Source organism: Chaetura pelagica, unplaced genomic scaffold (assembly GCF_000747805.2).
Source record: "Chaetura pelagica isolate M959 unplaced genomic scaffold, ChaPel_1.0 scaffold108, whole genome shotgun sequence".
Lineage (NCBI taxonomy): Eukaryota > Metazoa > Chordata > Aves > Apodiformes > Apodidae > Chaetura > Chaetura pelagica.
Genome location: NW_009970718.1, coordinates 3361843 through 3376967, shown reverse-complemented (window position 1 = coordinate 3376967; position 15125 = coordinate 3361843). Strand labels below are relative to the sequence as shown.

At 38.5% G+C, this 15125-nt stretch overlaps 1 protein-coding gene across 1 annotated transcript in view; it reads left to right on the top strand.

Annotated features, from left to right (window-relative positions):
- Positions 1-15125, top strand: part of NELL2 (NEL-like 2 (chicken)) — a 176118-nt gene that overhangs the window by 147775 nt on the left and 13218 nt on the right. Inside the window, exon 15 of the mRNA XM_010006301.1 lies at positions 10710-10850. Within this exon, the coding sequence (XP_010004603.1) occupies positions 10710-10850 (141 nt within the window). The remainder of the gene's footprint in view (positions 1-10709; positions 10851-15125) is intronic.

Genomic DNA, 15125 nt, shown 5'->3' with positions numbered 1-15125 from the left:
AAAGAGTGTAGATTCGGTCTAGATATAAGGAAGAATTTTTTTTCAATGAGAGTGGTGAAACACTGGAACAGGTTGCCCAGAGAGGTGGTAGATACTGCAGCCCTGGAAACGATCAAGATCACTCTGGCCTTGGACGAGGCACTGAGCAACCTGATCTAGTTGAAGATGCCCCTGCTCACTGCAGGAGTGTTGGACTAGATGACCTTTATAAGTCCCTCCCAACACAAACCACACTATGGAAGCTCATAAATTATTACATTCTGCATGAGGAACAACCCAGATTTGTTTGGGAACTTAATAATTTTGGAAAGCACTAAACTACATACCCTATGTAGAGTCTGAGAAACAGTCTGGTAGTAATTAGGTTACAGATGCAGGTTGTCCAGGCTGCCATCACATCTCTGTTCCCTTTGACTTGTCTGAGATCTCTCTATTAATTTGTATAAAGTGTGTAAAGTGGCTAAAGTTTACTTGTCCTCCTCCAGCCAAAAATAATTTGAAAGATCCTTTTCAGAGAGAGCAAGAAAATCTAGCACAGAGTTTCAGCTGAAACTCTTCACCAAGAACATCTGCATTATTTTTTTTTTCCTCAGGAAAAAATTAAAATATTTTGAAGGATTTCAGTCATCAATAAACTTGGGAAACTTGGGCATGTGATGTTTACAGTCCAAGAGTAACTTTAGACTCAGAAAGGACTTTTGCTGAGAAGAGAAAAAATAGTGCATATTGCACGTAATAAAAATCTAGCAAAGAAGTAATGATTTTCATTTAAATTCTCTTTATAGTTAATAATTTCACCAAACTTTAGCTACCTATGTGCCAGTAAAAGCCAAGTCTTTATATTTACTGTTACAAGGAAGTTCAAAACAGAAAAAGAAACCATGATTGGCAGTTTCAGAAACTGTGGAGAGGTGTTCAGCTAACCCCTGGAGAACAAGCCTTTCCTGCAAGGAATGCTGAATTTTAATGATACTCTAACTGCTAATTCAGGCTACAGAAAAACAGACCCAGCAGATGGGTGGCAAACATGGTATATATGATATAGATAAGCTGTTTGTATGCAGAGATCTGAAATACAATGTGCTGGTGTACAGAATAGCTTATTGGCTCTCCCTTTCCTCAAATACTTCCCCTGAACATATCTAATAACATGAAGTTAATGACATATGTATTCCTTCAAATATCCACAAAAATTAAAGATCCTTAGAGTGCAGCAGAACTGCACAGGAGACTATTGTATTTTTACAAAAAACAGCACTTATGGTCTACATCTACATCTGTTTGGAAACGAAATAAAAATGCAAGACTTCAGTTACTATCAGTGAATGTCCTTGTGACTTTTGTGATCTGTCTGTGCTATCAGAAAAAGCAGGCAGAGAAGTAAAGGCAGCAGGTACAGCTTTCATCTCAACTCAAATGCTCTTCCCCTCATCTCCCACCAAAATGTGTTGGCCTTTTCTGTAGTTCCTCCTCCTCATTGTGCTCCTGTTCCCCAAACTATGCCTTGCATCATCCCATGTGGTACATATGGAAAAAAGGAGAGCTGGTAGAAGCACTTTATCCCCATTTTACACATGTAGAATCAAGACACATGGGGGAAGTTGAGTAGGTGACAAGGTTTGCAGAAGAAAGCAGTGGCAAAAGTCCAGATAAGATAAAGGTCATCTCATTTCTGCTCCCCTTGCTCCTCAATTCAAATAAGTCAATATCTGAGAGAAGACATGGTGGGATTTATATTGTATTTTTTTTCTGAGCAGGACGTGCAGCCAATTCATAAAGCCTAAGAAAATACTTTTCCTTCAACTTTCAAAAAGGACATATTCTAGAAAGGCTAGCTCATTAAATTGCAGAAAAAGCTTTAAAAATTTTCTGTGAGAGTAAACAAATGAGATCTGCAGCAAGGCAAGAGGTAAGCCAGGGTTCTGTGGATGAGATGCATTTTGTTTGGCCTCAACGTCTGGAAGGAAGGTCACCCTAATACCTGTTATAACCTGATTTTTTCTCAGATATGAAAAATAAGCTCAAAAATGAGCAGTAAGATCAGGGCTGGTGACTTTAGAAGCTTGGAATGTAAGCTAAGTAAATCTTCACTAAGTAAATCTTTGACAAAAATTAAACAAAAACATGCCCATATAGAGTTTGGTGAGCATTCTGGATTTAGGTTTGAACCCTGCTTATCTCATCCTTTCTGTTTTGCAGCTTAAGATCCTTTGCTACTTCATCCTTCTATGTCTTTTTCTCCCTTCATTTTCCTTGCCTGACACTGTTTCCTGGGTGCATATTATTTCCTGGGTACATATTTCTCTCGGAGTCCTTGTTAGTTTTAAATAACTAGCTATTTTTTTTCTCTGCTGAAGAGCCACATACTTGTACTTATCTTTTTTCTTCATATTTTCTAAAGCTTGTTGCAACACTACAATACTATACGTAGCAGCTTAAGGCAAAAGAAAAAAAAAAAAAAAGAAAAGAAAAGCCAGGGAAGAGTGCTACAAAGGAGCTTGGAGGAGACAGGATTTTTTTCTTTTTTTGTTGTTTGTTCAAACCATCAAAATGCATCCACTACTTAGATGTTATTTGTGATGGGAAAGAACGTCCTTTAATAAACATGAAAACTAACATTTCAATTAGGTTCTTAAAATACAGTGGGCTATAAATAGAATGTGAATAGTACAGCTGGGCAGCATTATAATAGAATTTCCTTCTGTTATATAAGGGAGACAGAGATGACCTTCATCACTCACTGTAAGCTCTCTCTTTTATGAATTATGAGCCATTCAGCTGTTAGTGGAATGAAAATCTATAACACTGCCAATCATTGCCCTGTATCCCTAAGGAGCCCTTCCTCTTGCTGTCAACATGAGGGAGTCTGCAGTCTCTGCAGATATATGTCAATGGTATGTTTGTTGCTCAAGCAAAGGAATAGTGTGGGTTGGGGTTTTTTTTCCCTTTTCTGTGCTTCAGCAATTTTGTACAATCTCTACAAGATTTTAGACTTCAGAAGCAGCAATCTGAATTAATGGTCACTGGTGTATGGACTGAGAATCATGGTAGCAAGTCATTGGTAAAAAAATGTAGGTAAGAATGTTTTTAACTTAAGCACATACAGTATGTGGGGTACCCTGACCAAAGAGTTAGAAGACAGTAGCAGAAGACCAAGTTCAAGTCAGAGCATCAAGTAATTCCTAGCCAAATTTTTAATTTCTTTTGTGAGTTCTTTTGTTTTTTTCCCTTAAATAGTCTCAAATAAATTCTTGGAAATTTACTGTAATTCATACCAGTGCTGATCTGAAACAATTTTTTGCAAATCTGAACCCTAACTAAGCTGAGAATGTACTGGCTGCATCCTTGGTTCAAATATGTAGTTGTAACTCGTGGGGAGGACTGACTTGATTCCTCACTTGAGGAAACTCAGCATCTTAGATCAGTATGCTGTGCAGTAAAGCTTTCCTTCCCACTCTTTAGAGAAGAGATAAGAGCTGGCCAGACTAGCTCTTATCTTTTCAGATAAATTAGTTCTCTTTTGTTTAGGACTCAGTTGCTCTTACCCAGCAAGAGACAACTTTAGTGAGTAGCACTAGTGTGTTAGTCCTATTTCTAAGCTTTGCAGGTGGAGCTATGTAACTTTCAAACACTATCAGGTGACTAAAATGGCTTTAGGCATAAAAGTGCTTTTGCTATTTTGATGAAAATAATTACCCATCTTTTTTAAGCCAGGAGTAACAGGGAAACAGAAACGTGTTACAGTTAAGATGCAGAGCTGTACTGAGACGTATGGACAAAGTCAAAGCAAAACCACATCTTTCTTCAATGGCTACACCTCTCTTAATTAGTCCTTCTATTGTGGATTGGTTTCACAGAGTTTTGTTGAAAATATATCCTTTCTTTTTTTGCTCTATTCATGGATGCACGTAGCTCATCATGGCTAATTAGGTGCTCTGAATTATCATCTGCAATTGTTTCAAATGTCACCTCCTTTGATGATATTGGGTGTGTAATGAGAGACTGTCATAGTTTCAGTTATCAGTAAGGTCTGTGATTGATCAGTTTTTGACAACAAAGAATTGTTAGCAGGGCTGCATGATGAAGCAGTCAGTGGAAAATTCCCTTTCATAACGTTTCTATCCAATTTTGAAGCACCTGTACTGCCAGACACAAAATAAAAACAAGACTGATTTTCTTTTTGCTGGCATTTAGCAGGACCTATGGGGGTATGCAGAAATCAATGGGGGATCAGGAGTCTGGAAAATTGTATACTTGAAGAATTAATGAACTACAATTCTGTATTATATCCTCAATCACATTTTGCTTCCTTTTTATTAATGGGACTAAATTAGTTTTCCATGGACAGATTTCCTTAAAAAACACAATCATGTTCTTGATAGAATAAAAAAAGAAAATAAAAGGCCTCTTTTAATAATGGTTGTTTTTTGTGCAACATGACAGTTGGAAATATTTAGTGAAGAACGTATCTGCAGCACTGACTCAACCTGTTGAAACAGTTTTTAACATGACATTGATAGCCCAAGCTTTTTTTCCCTTTTAGCCAGTTTATGGTTTTAAAATGATTCAGATAGAATTTCTACTAGATCTTGGAGGTGTAGAGAGTGAAGCAACAGGTATAAGGGCACTCAAAATGCAGTTTTTCTGACATGGGCCTATTTCATTAACCAGGGGGGAATGAAGAGAAAGGACATGGTCTTTTCTCTTCTCTGAAGGCTGTATCTGAGATAACTTGTGTTTCTAATGCTGTATAAAGAAATCCCTTTTGCTCATGGAATTATGTTATGCTAGCATAAAATTGTGGATTACTTCTCTTTGTTATGCTTCACTGGCCAGCTGTGATCTGGTCCTTCATGATTTTAACCTGTAACTGAATAAAATATTGGAATGCAAATGCAGTTAAAATGAAGAATATTCCATGGCTTAATGAAAACTTTGATGTGAGAATCCATACAGTGAAAAGCATGTCCTAGTACTCATGACTTTATTAAAGAGTTAATGGAAGCTGAAAAAATCACAGTGAAAATGTAAAAAAATCAAGCTCTAGGATTTTTGTTGACCAAAGAAGAGAGTTCCTTTGGGAATCAGCAGCAGCCTTAGAAGAAAGGAGCTGATCAGACTCTAAAAAAAGATTTTAAAGGCATTCTAAACAACATTGGTTTTCTGGTATAGCTGAATCTCTGATTCTGTGATATCTTCCTGCATTATTTCAGCAGTCTCAACTTCTGTAGTCTTGTTTTTATTACTCCGCTGTATGATATTTATATGCATGTGGTCTATGGGAGTGTGGGCTGGAAATACCAAAAGCTGATACTTTGCTTTAACAAGATAGCTCCCATGTATTGAACTTGGTTCAGGCTCTTATATTTCTCTACTGAGACCTGGTTTTTGCATAAGATCTCAAATCTGATTGAACAGCAGGGTTCTTCTCACGTATCGTCATAACAGAAATCTGCTGTCACATGGAAACCAACACAAACACTTTTCTCTTCTTAAATGGGAGAAATGGGACTCCAGAACTGGCAGTTGACATAATGAACTCTTTTCAAAGCTACTCCAGAAAACTCAGTTTTGACAGCAGATAACTTAGGCAGTGCAGTGAACTTTCATTTTGTCCTATGGAATGAGGCCTTTCCACCCTTGCATATGTATTTACTAAATTCCAATAACTCAGACATCATCTTTATTGGGCCTTCTGTTATCTGAGCATAAGTCTGAATAGTTGGGACACAGTATTTTATATCCAAGCCAGACATAACATCCTTGAAAATGTATTGACATATGCAAAGACATATCAGAGTCTGACTGTTCCAAATGTATTCATGAAAAGAAACACCGAAGATTTATCTTTTTAAACAGCTTTGTAGTCCCTTAAACGACTTCTTCAGTGATCTCTTTCTGAAATTGTTTTTCTTTCAGTGTTTGCACTTACACTCTATATGGGGCTGAGACATGGGTAACTCTGGAGGTTAGCATTAGGCTGGAAAGACTGTTGCCTGGAATGAGATCTCAAATTTAGCCTAAGATAGTAGTGACTGAACATTTTATGGAAGTTGCTGGCTGCTCATTAGTTCCTATAAATACTTCCAGTCCAAATTAGGGCTGGGACACATTATTGCAATTGGAAGTCTCTATTAATTGGCAGTCATAGCTGAGTGCCATGTATTATACATCCCAGAAAAACTTCCAGAATGAAAATAACTAAATGCTAAGTATTCACAGCTGCCATCTGTGGTATTGCCTTCTTGACAGGAGAGGGCTACTGGGGCTTTGGTTTGTATTGACCTGGATAAAACACTTTATGAAAGAAAGGCTTTTAGGACTAAGTTGTTCTTTGTGTCTCTGTAACTTTGTGCTTGATGGTGGCATACAGGCTTTTCTGAGAGAGAGGAGGATTTGATGATTAATATTGCAGTCTTGACGTGAGTAAAATGAAATGGTATAACCCTCCTTCTTTGCCCAGACCATGGTTCTTTGTTGAGCGGTTTGACCACGTTAGAGAGCTTGACCCTATTGCTAGATGAAAGAGTACTGCTATCTTTCAAATTGGCAATTTTATACCACTTTCAATCTTCAAAAGCTTTTATTATACAGAAATTCTCTAATAATATTCATCACACAGCTAGCTTTCCTTTTTTCTTAGTGTACCAGTGGATAATTTGCTAATGATCTTATTTTACTCTTCAAGGAGGAGAGTTTTCTCAGAGTCCCCAAGAGCAAGCGGCTAATTGTTGAAACTGTTGACACAGTTCAGGAAATGGGTGATTCTAAGGTATAAAGAAGGTGATTTGGAAGAGCAAGTTCTTTTCATGTCAAGGGGAGCTAGGTGTATACAGTAGTTACTTTCAGAATACCTTTGTGTGTCTGCTTGATTAGAGTGAAGATTCAGTTAGCAAAAGAAAAAAGTTTTTTTTCTGTTGAAAAAAGGGTGACAAAACATGGAAGTAACCTGACTGACTGATTACAGCTTAAGAAAAATGCATAACAGAAAACTTAAGAGAATTTGTGAAAATAAACAGTGTACAACGATAAATAGTGTACAACACAAGTGAGTAATGATCAGTGACCCTGTTTTGTGGCAACGGGGTACGTAGAGCGCTGCCATGATTGCATCCATGAGTTACTTAGGGTAGAGAGAGTCCCTGTGTTCCTGCTGTTTTGTAGGTTCCCCAGTCTCACAAGTGTGTCTCCAGCCACAGTGTTTCAAGACCCAAAATCACAAAAGTTGTGCAATGCAAATGCCACAGGGTGAAGTGCAGCCAGAGCAAGCAGCCTGAAGTGCTGCGTTTCAGCTGAGTTGCTGCTCTCCAGCTTGGAGTGAAGGTTACTTACAGCCACTGTCTCTGTGTTACTTACTGTCCCAAACTTGGCCACTCCTATCAGTGGGGTGGGAGATTTGTTTTGTGCAATTGTGCTCTGTATTTGAAAAGGAAATATAAAAAAATAGAGAGAATGCCACCTCCATGATAGTCAATGGGATTTCAGCCATAAACTGGAGCAGGACCAGGATGAGGCCATTTGCTGTGGCTCATCACACATGAGACTCTTATTTTACTTCCTGGATGGGGATGGTTTTTTGTTGGGGTTTTTCTTTATTTTTTTTTCTTCCTTTTTTTTTTTCTTTCTTTCTTATTCTGCCCCTGCTTTCCCATAGCTTCTTATAGCCAGGTAAAGAGCAGAACTTGCATACTTAGAAGAAGGTGCCTGTTTTGTCCATTTGTTAAAAATGTCATCCGCTGCTATTGAAAAAAATACATCTCTCCTTTCCTTGTAGTTACATATTTTGTTTATTTTTTTTTCATAAGTGGAAATCTAAAACCTTTCAGTAACTTCCTTCTATAGAGTAATATTTCATTTTTTATGCCTTTCTAGTACAACATGAAACAGGACTTTATTAGCACTGTTAATGTTCCATATAGCCCACTGATATATCATAGCTACTGCCCAAGCAAAACTTCAATCAGTTTTTCTTCTCTTGTCAGCTCACATCTCTGACTGAGCAGCTGCGAGATGATTCATCAAAGAATGTTTCACCATCGGACAGAGAAAAAATATTTCTGGCTGCTTGTCTCATAGTAATAAGATAATTTTAGTTATAGATACTCTTGCAGCACTTCCTGAGCTATGCTATGTCCATTTGAAAAAAGAAATCCTTTTATCCAAATGTCAAGAAAATTTTCCATGAAATCAATGCTTTGGCTCTGCAAAGCACATTTCTGCTGCATTTTCTTGTTTTAACAGTTGTGACAGTTGTATTTTGTCCCACTACAGAGCAAGTCTCTACTAGAATTAATGACCAAAATTAGCTGGGACCTTTAGAACAAAATTCTGTGCATAAGGAACATCTGTATCCTGAAACCTACTGGCACATGTTGTGAAATTTCATTTGCCTAAAAAGTTAGTGGTGAGAATTGTTTTGGATTTCTTTTGTTTGCTGCAAAATTATGGAAGGAGTAATGGAGTAATTCAACATGAGTACAAGAATGGTTCCCAAGCAATGGCTTCAGGCTAACAACCTGTCAATAGGACAGTTCTTAAAGACCAGCTGTGCTTCCATCCACGCCTTTCTTACAGAACTCCACTCAACTTTACATGCAGCTATATCAAAACCAGGATAAAGTATTTCTTTGCTTATTGGCATCTGTAAAAGCATTTCATCCCAAGTAATATTACTTGTGATATAGGTTTGTCAGCTAGTTTGCAAAAAAATACAGAGAAGCTGCTTTTGTTGTCAGCTTACCAAAACTGTCATGACATTCAAGGCTTGTTTTTCCTGAATAATCAGTACATGAGTTTATCAGAATGCATTCAGCCTGTGCCTGCAATACTGTCCTTATAATTATAAGGCTTACAGATTCACAAATAAATTGCTCTGAAGAGAAGAGCACAGGCTTTCTTTAATTCATATCTGTAAATTGACCTAAATAACACTCATTTCTCCACCTCATCATCAATAAATACATTCCACTTTCCCAAAGAAGATAGATATACCATCCAGTGTCTCAATGCATGTTATTAAGTAGAAAGTGTAAAGATTCATACCAAGTCTGAACAACAGCTCCTCTCTTTCAGCCTCTGAGGTTGCATACTTCATTGCTTCTCTAGGGCTTGTAGCTTTGGCCAAGTCCAAGTTATCCTTTCTTTACCAGGTGATCCCAAGTGTTTAGCACTGTCACTTAGATTCTGCTCTGTCAGGCAAGTTATCTCCCAGGTGGCATATTTCCCAGTGGTAAGAAAACTTCTAAATTGTAGTCCTTTCTTCCTTTCCTTTCCTTTCCTTTTTCTTAAGCAATCCAGGGGTATGTGAATGAATAGGAATAAATGAGGCACAGATAGCAAACCAGCCTTTTCTCACTACAGTAACACAATTTCCATTGATATTCCTCTGATCTCTCAGACACCTCTGAGGTCCCACCTGCTCCTGACTGCTCACAAGGAAAAGGCCAGAGTTTATACCAATTTAGAGAGAGGCATGCTGAACAGCAGAAGGTTGTTGGTCTGGCATTTCTCAGTCCTGCAGCAGGACAACTTAGGTGATTATCCTGGAGTTCATAGTGGAGTTAAAAATTCCATGTTTTAAGCCAATAGAGGCTTGTGGCTTACTTTATGGTACACAATGCAGCAAAAAATACATGCTTGTGCTATACTCTATCAGTACTGGTAGTTTTAGCGTGAGGGTGGTGAGGCACTGGCACAGGTTGCCCAGGGAAGTTGTGGATGCTCCCCCCTGGAAGTGTTCAAAGCCAGGTTGGATGGGGCTTTGAGCAAACTGGTCTAGTGAGGTGTCCCTGCCCATGGCAGGGAGGTTGTAACTAGATGATCTTTAAGATCCTTTCCAACCCAACCCATTTTATTACTCTAATTCCAATTTTCATCATCATAAATGCTGGTAATATCCAACAGACTTGCCCAGTCAGAGAGATTGTCAGTAGAAAATGAGACTGAGACATAATAATAAAAACTTCCAATTAAATTTCATCAAGGAACTGCAAAGCTTTTGAAAACAATATACTAATCATATGGTTGTATAGTTATTTCAAAGCGCTTCCAAAGAGATGTTATTTGGCATGTAGATAAAATACCCAGAGCACATCCTGCCTACCCCCTCACATGTAGAAATAAAACGCAGTTAAAACCAAATGTTGGTGACTGAGTGATACCTTACAGGATAAGCAGGTGTCCCCCTGTACCTAATAATTTTCATTCCTTCAAATGTGGAACAAAGTGTTTTCAATGGATAAAGAAGCTTTAGCATTTTTTTTAAGTTTGTGTTTGAATGGATTTCATAGGAGACCAGAGTGAGTATATCTTTATGCACCCAATAATATACTCAGAAAAGAGATTTGTGCCCATATTGCAGGTCACAATTGATTTTCTTATCCACTTTACACTTTCTTCTATGAAAATAACAGTTGACATGAATGAGAGCTAACAGTGGTGGGCAGAATTTTGTTATATTTAACATATATCTCAGTGGTCACACCATGCCTCTCCTTCACAGCCTCACCCTGGAGGACACTAGATCAACTGCTTAAGCACTTTTAAGAGTTTGAGTCTCTGGATAAATAATTCTGGAAATTCAAATGTCAGTAATCAAAATACTTGTGTGAAAACCAGAAATACCAGAGACCTTGCTCTTCCATCAGACAAGTATAGCCGTTTCCTCTGTGTGAATTTTCTCCTTCTTTTTTGTTGTTCTCTCTGTGCAGACATTGATGAGTGCTCAGATGGCTTTGTTCAGTGTGACAGCCGTGCTAACTGCATTAACCTGCCTGGTTGGTACCACTGTGAGTGCAGAGATGGCTACCATGACAATGGAATGTTTTCACCAAATGGAGAATCCTGTGAAGGTCAGTATCTAAAAGTGGTGGGGTAGTGTTTTGATTTGCATTACAGTATTGTCTAATATCTCTGTACTGGTCAAATATGCTCTTGGGCACTCCGTCAATTAAAGTTATACCTTGACCCAAAGCAATTGTAGTCTAAATAAGCATCATAAACAGAAGGCAAGAGAAATAAAGTGTGAGTATTCCAAACACATAGGTGGAGCCCTAGTGGCCATGTCTATGATTTGCTAAGATAATGTGTGAAGTAGTCAGGCATGATGCTTAAAACACAGTCTCTCTGGTCCTACATCTTCTCTGTGCACAGCTCTTGCATAAGTGATTTCCCGTGGGCTGAGGGTATGCACTGTTATCTGTCACTCTGCTGTAATCTTGTTTATATGTCAGATTCTGTACGTGTAGAAACAGGCCTCAGCCCAGACCTCAGTTCCTCTACTATCATTCCATGTACACTGAAAGTCTGTGATGAATATACTTCCCAATTGCAAAGAATGATTATGCTACCCTGACACTCCTTCCCCACACCTGGGTTAATGCTGAGTGTTTCTCCTGTGCAGAGGCTAACTGCTAGTAGGAAGTTGCAGTTCAAAGAACAACCTTACAAACCAGTCAGCGGACTTAGGGCTGCAGCAAGGTGCAGGGGACAAGGAGATGGGAAGGTTTCCCTTTTTTTTATGAATGATGTTAGAGAGAACAGCAGTTCAGTAAGAACACAGTTGTTTTTAGATGCAGATCTCTTATTATGGAATGTTATTCAGCTCTGAAGCTATTGAAGGCTACTGCTCTTAAATAAGAGAACAAACCAGTCTGTTTTGCTACTTAGGGCAAAATTAGGAGAAGGGAGAAACCTTCTGTCTCTGAGTGCTGAAATATTCAGTGCTCACACAGTGTAAACCTTGCTGTTTAAGCTCACATTGGTGGGGCTGTATTGGTCCCAAAGGGAAGCAACTGAATTAATTTCACTAAGGCAGACACAGACAGTTCTCCAGGAGCAAGAATGACCTTTTCGGTAGCCCCATCATCAATACTTTATTTCAACATATTTTCACTGCAGCTGAAAGTCTAAATTCCCAGAAGGAATCAGCAACTTGAGTCAGCTACTGCTTTCATAAGTGAAGCTTTCTTTGTCAAGAACTAACTAAATGTCAGTGCTAGCTGGCCAGGTGTTAGGACAAGAAGGTGCAAAGAAGAAGTTGTGATCCCTCTGATTACAGTGTTGCCCTTCTGTTACTTGTGGCATGGGTAAAACTCTAGTCCAGCATTTATGGAAATATTCTCAATAACCCATGTTTTATCTTCAATGTCAATATAACATTTGTCTTGTGGGTTGAAGATAGTGATTTGGCATGTGGTATCTCAAGAGATTTAAGTGATACAAAGTGATTCTGTTAAGATTTCTGCAAACAAGCAACAATTAAGCAGCAATTTCTAGGCAAATGAAAAGCCAAGAAAAAAAGAACCACGGGGATTGCTACAAGTGTGCAGAAGTGGCAATTATTATAATATTTTGACCTTTTCTATCAGGCACCAGAAGCTCTTTATTAAACGTACACAGAGGATAACAAGTAATTAGAATTAAATTACAGATACCAGGAAACTTCATTGCTGATAACTGTGGTCACTGACAATAAAACACTTTCAATTTGATTGATTGCAGCTCCAAATTTTGGAATGTGTTGCAACTGGAGATGGGAAGGAAGATTAGATATTTTATTAGTTTTACTACATCATATTATATTGGATTGAAGCCTATGACATTGTGTCTCAGACAGAATATAAACCCTGAAAAAGGTCTGAAGAGACAGCATAAAACCAATGCAGTATGGAGAGTTGAGCAGTACAAAAGCAATTGGTTTCTTTGCTGTCAGATCTTTCCACTGTGAGAGATTCCTGTATTGGGTTTAAAGAAAAAAAAGAATTAAAAACAAATTTCTTTTGTCACTTCTTCAGTATCCTCTAGTTAGAGGTAATTAGATTGAGTTGTTGTTGGATGGTCTTTTAGACCTCTGCTGTAATGGGGGAGCAGTTTCCAGGCTCTACTAATCTCAGATTTCAAATCTCATTTCTCCACTTCCCATCTGCAGCTGTATGAGCTTCTTGCTGCATCCAGGGCCAGTGTTCTCTGAAGCTTTCTGGCCTGTGCAAGGGCTACAGCTTGCAGAACTGTAGAAGGAACCATGCTGAATTACACTGAAGAGAAACAGGGCCTGCCTTGATTTCTTTCTTAGGGCAACAAAAACTTTAAACCTCGTGGGGATTAGAAGGTATTTTTGAGGTCTCGTCCGTTTTGCTTTCTAGGACTACTTCAAAGGAGTGTTTAAATGGAGTGCAACAAGGGCCTTGTGTTTGACTTACCTTTTGTGAGTTTTAGTTGCTTTCAAGATAGTTAACTCTTTCAGTGGAGTAAACCTCTAAAAGCCAAGAAAGTGTGGGTTCAAATCTTTTCTATATGGTATCACCCAAATCTGTGTCTGTGTCCCATGGACACATGCTAACAGTACTACAGAAAGCATTTCTGTTGTCAGTGTTAGTCAGAAGCTGCTTTTCTTCAGCAAAGGCTCCAGTTTTAATGATTCAGGTAGAAACAGCTCTGTCAAGATCAGAGACGTACAGGAGCATTTCCTTAAAAACCTTTCCTTAACAGAATACCAAAACTACACCTACCCCTTTTGCATTAAATACTCCCGTTTGGACATCATACTAAAAATTCCCATCTAGGGGTGAACTGCTTGGTAGCATTAGACATTGTTAGTGCCTGATAATAAATAATAGCTGCTGAATTGCCTGTGTTATACATACATTGACCTTGGCTACTGCTGCTTCTTTGGCATGTCTGAGAATATTGAGTATTTTGACTAATACACTTGAATGCAGACATTCATAATTCCATTTTATTGTACCTAAAGGCAATGGAAGACTGAGAGATTTCTTTGCTATTAGTTTTGCTTCATATTATGCTCCTGAGTAGACCTGTGGTCTCTATTACAATTACCAAGTGAAATGATGGGAAATGCAGCTGCAGAGCTTCAACATCTTACTGGCACTTACTGCTTTTCCCTTGGACATGGAATTATGTTATGCATCATCTTCTTTCCAGAAAAGTGATGAGAGATCAGCCACTTAGTCTTTGAGAACTGCATGGGTTTGGGGAGTCTTAAATTTTATATACATGTAAATATTGCACTTAGCATGGTACCTGGTACCTTCCTCTGTGCCCCTCTACAGCTTTTCTTTATAGTTTCTTTACACAGTGTTATTGGTGCTCTGAAGGCTGTCTCTCATCTACTGTTTCATAAAAAAGAGTTGGCTAAGATAGTAGATATTGCAGCCTCAAGCTTCATTGCATTAAAAAACTGGAACCACTGAGGGCAAAATCCTAAAATAAGAGCGTTCAGGTCAAGTTAATATGTGCTCTGCAGTTCTGTGTCAGATCCTAATTCCTTTGAATTCATTCCCCGTAATGTCTAAAAGCTTCCAAAATCAGTTGAAGAAAAGGCTGTATTGGTTTGTAGCAGAAAAGTGCTGGTTATACCTCATCAGCTGTTGGACAATTTGCATACCTCCACATCCAAAGAAGAGCTCATCTAATTAAGTCCAAAGGGGCTGCCCTTAGGACTTACCAAGAGTATCTGGCAGGTACCAGCTGTTGTTGATACACAATATGAGATCAACATACCTTCCCACTCAGCAGGTACCACGTTCTTTAAATGAGACAGGTGCAAATGAAATTACTGGAAAACATCACTCCAGAAGGCCCAATTCAAAAAAGGATCTTTTTAGTTGCCAGGGTTTGTCTGTACGTGAACTCACAGTTTTTAATTTCTGTTCTAAAATGTCTTGTTATATTCTTCTTCTGCCTCTGCTGTCCTGCTTGCAGATGTAGAATCCCTTCCTTCTCTGTATGGTAGAGCAGGATGCCTGATGACACAGAGGGCTATGGCTGTACTTGAACAATATTTTCCACAATCCAGGATAGTGAGTGATGGAGGCATCAGAATGTCCCCCAGCTTCAAAGAATGGACAAAGTCCAAAATAGCCACTTCAGCATCCATGTCCCTGCATCTGCAAGGCAGAGGAATAGCTGTTTGTCAGGATGTCTGACTTTATCTCACAGTACATCCAGTCTTTTAACTAGTACATGAAAATTCTTGTAGTTGAAAAATCAGTCAGTTTGGAATCCTACCCTTAGATCTTTCTACAGTGTTGGTAATGTTTAACAGAATCTTTGTTACTGATACTGCTTAAAGAGACATGAATTAAAGAACCACTACCCTTCAGCAG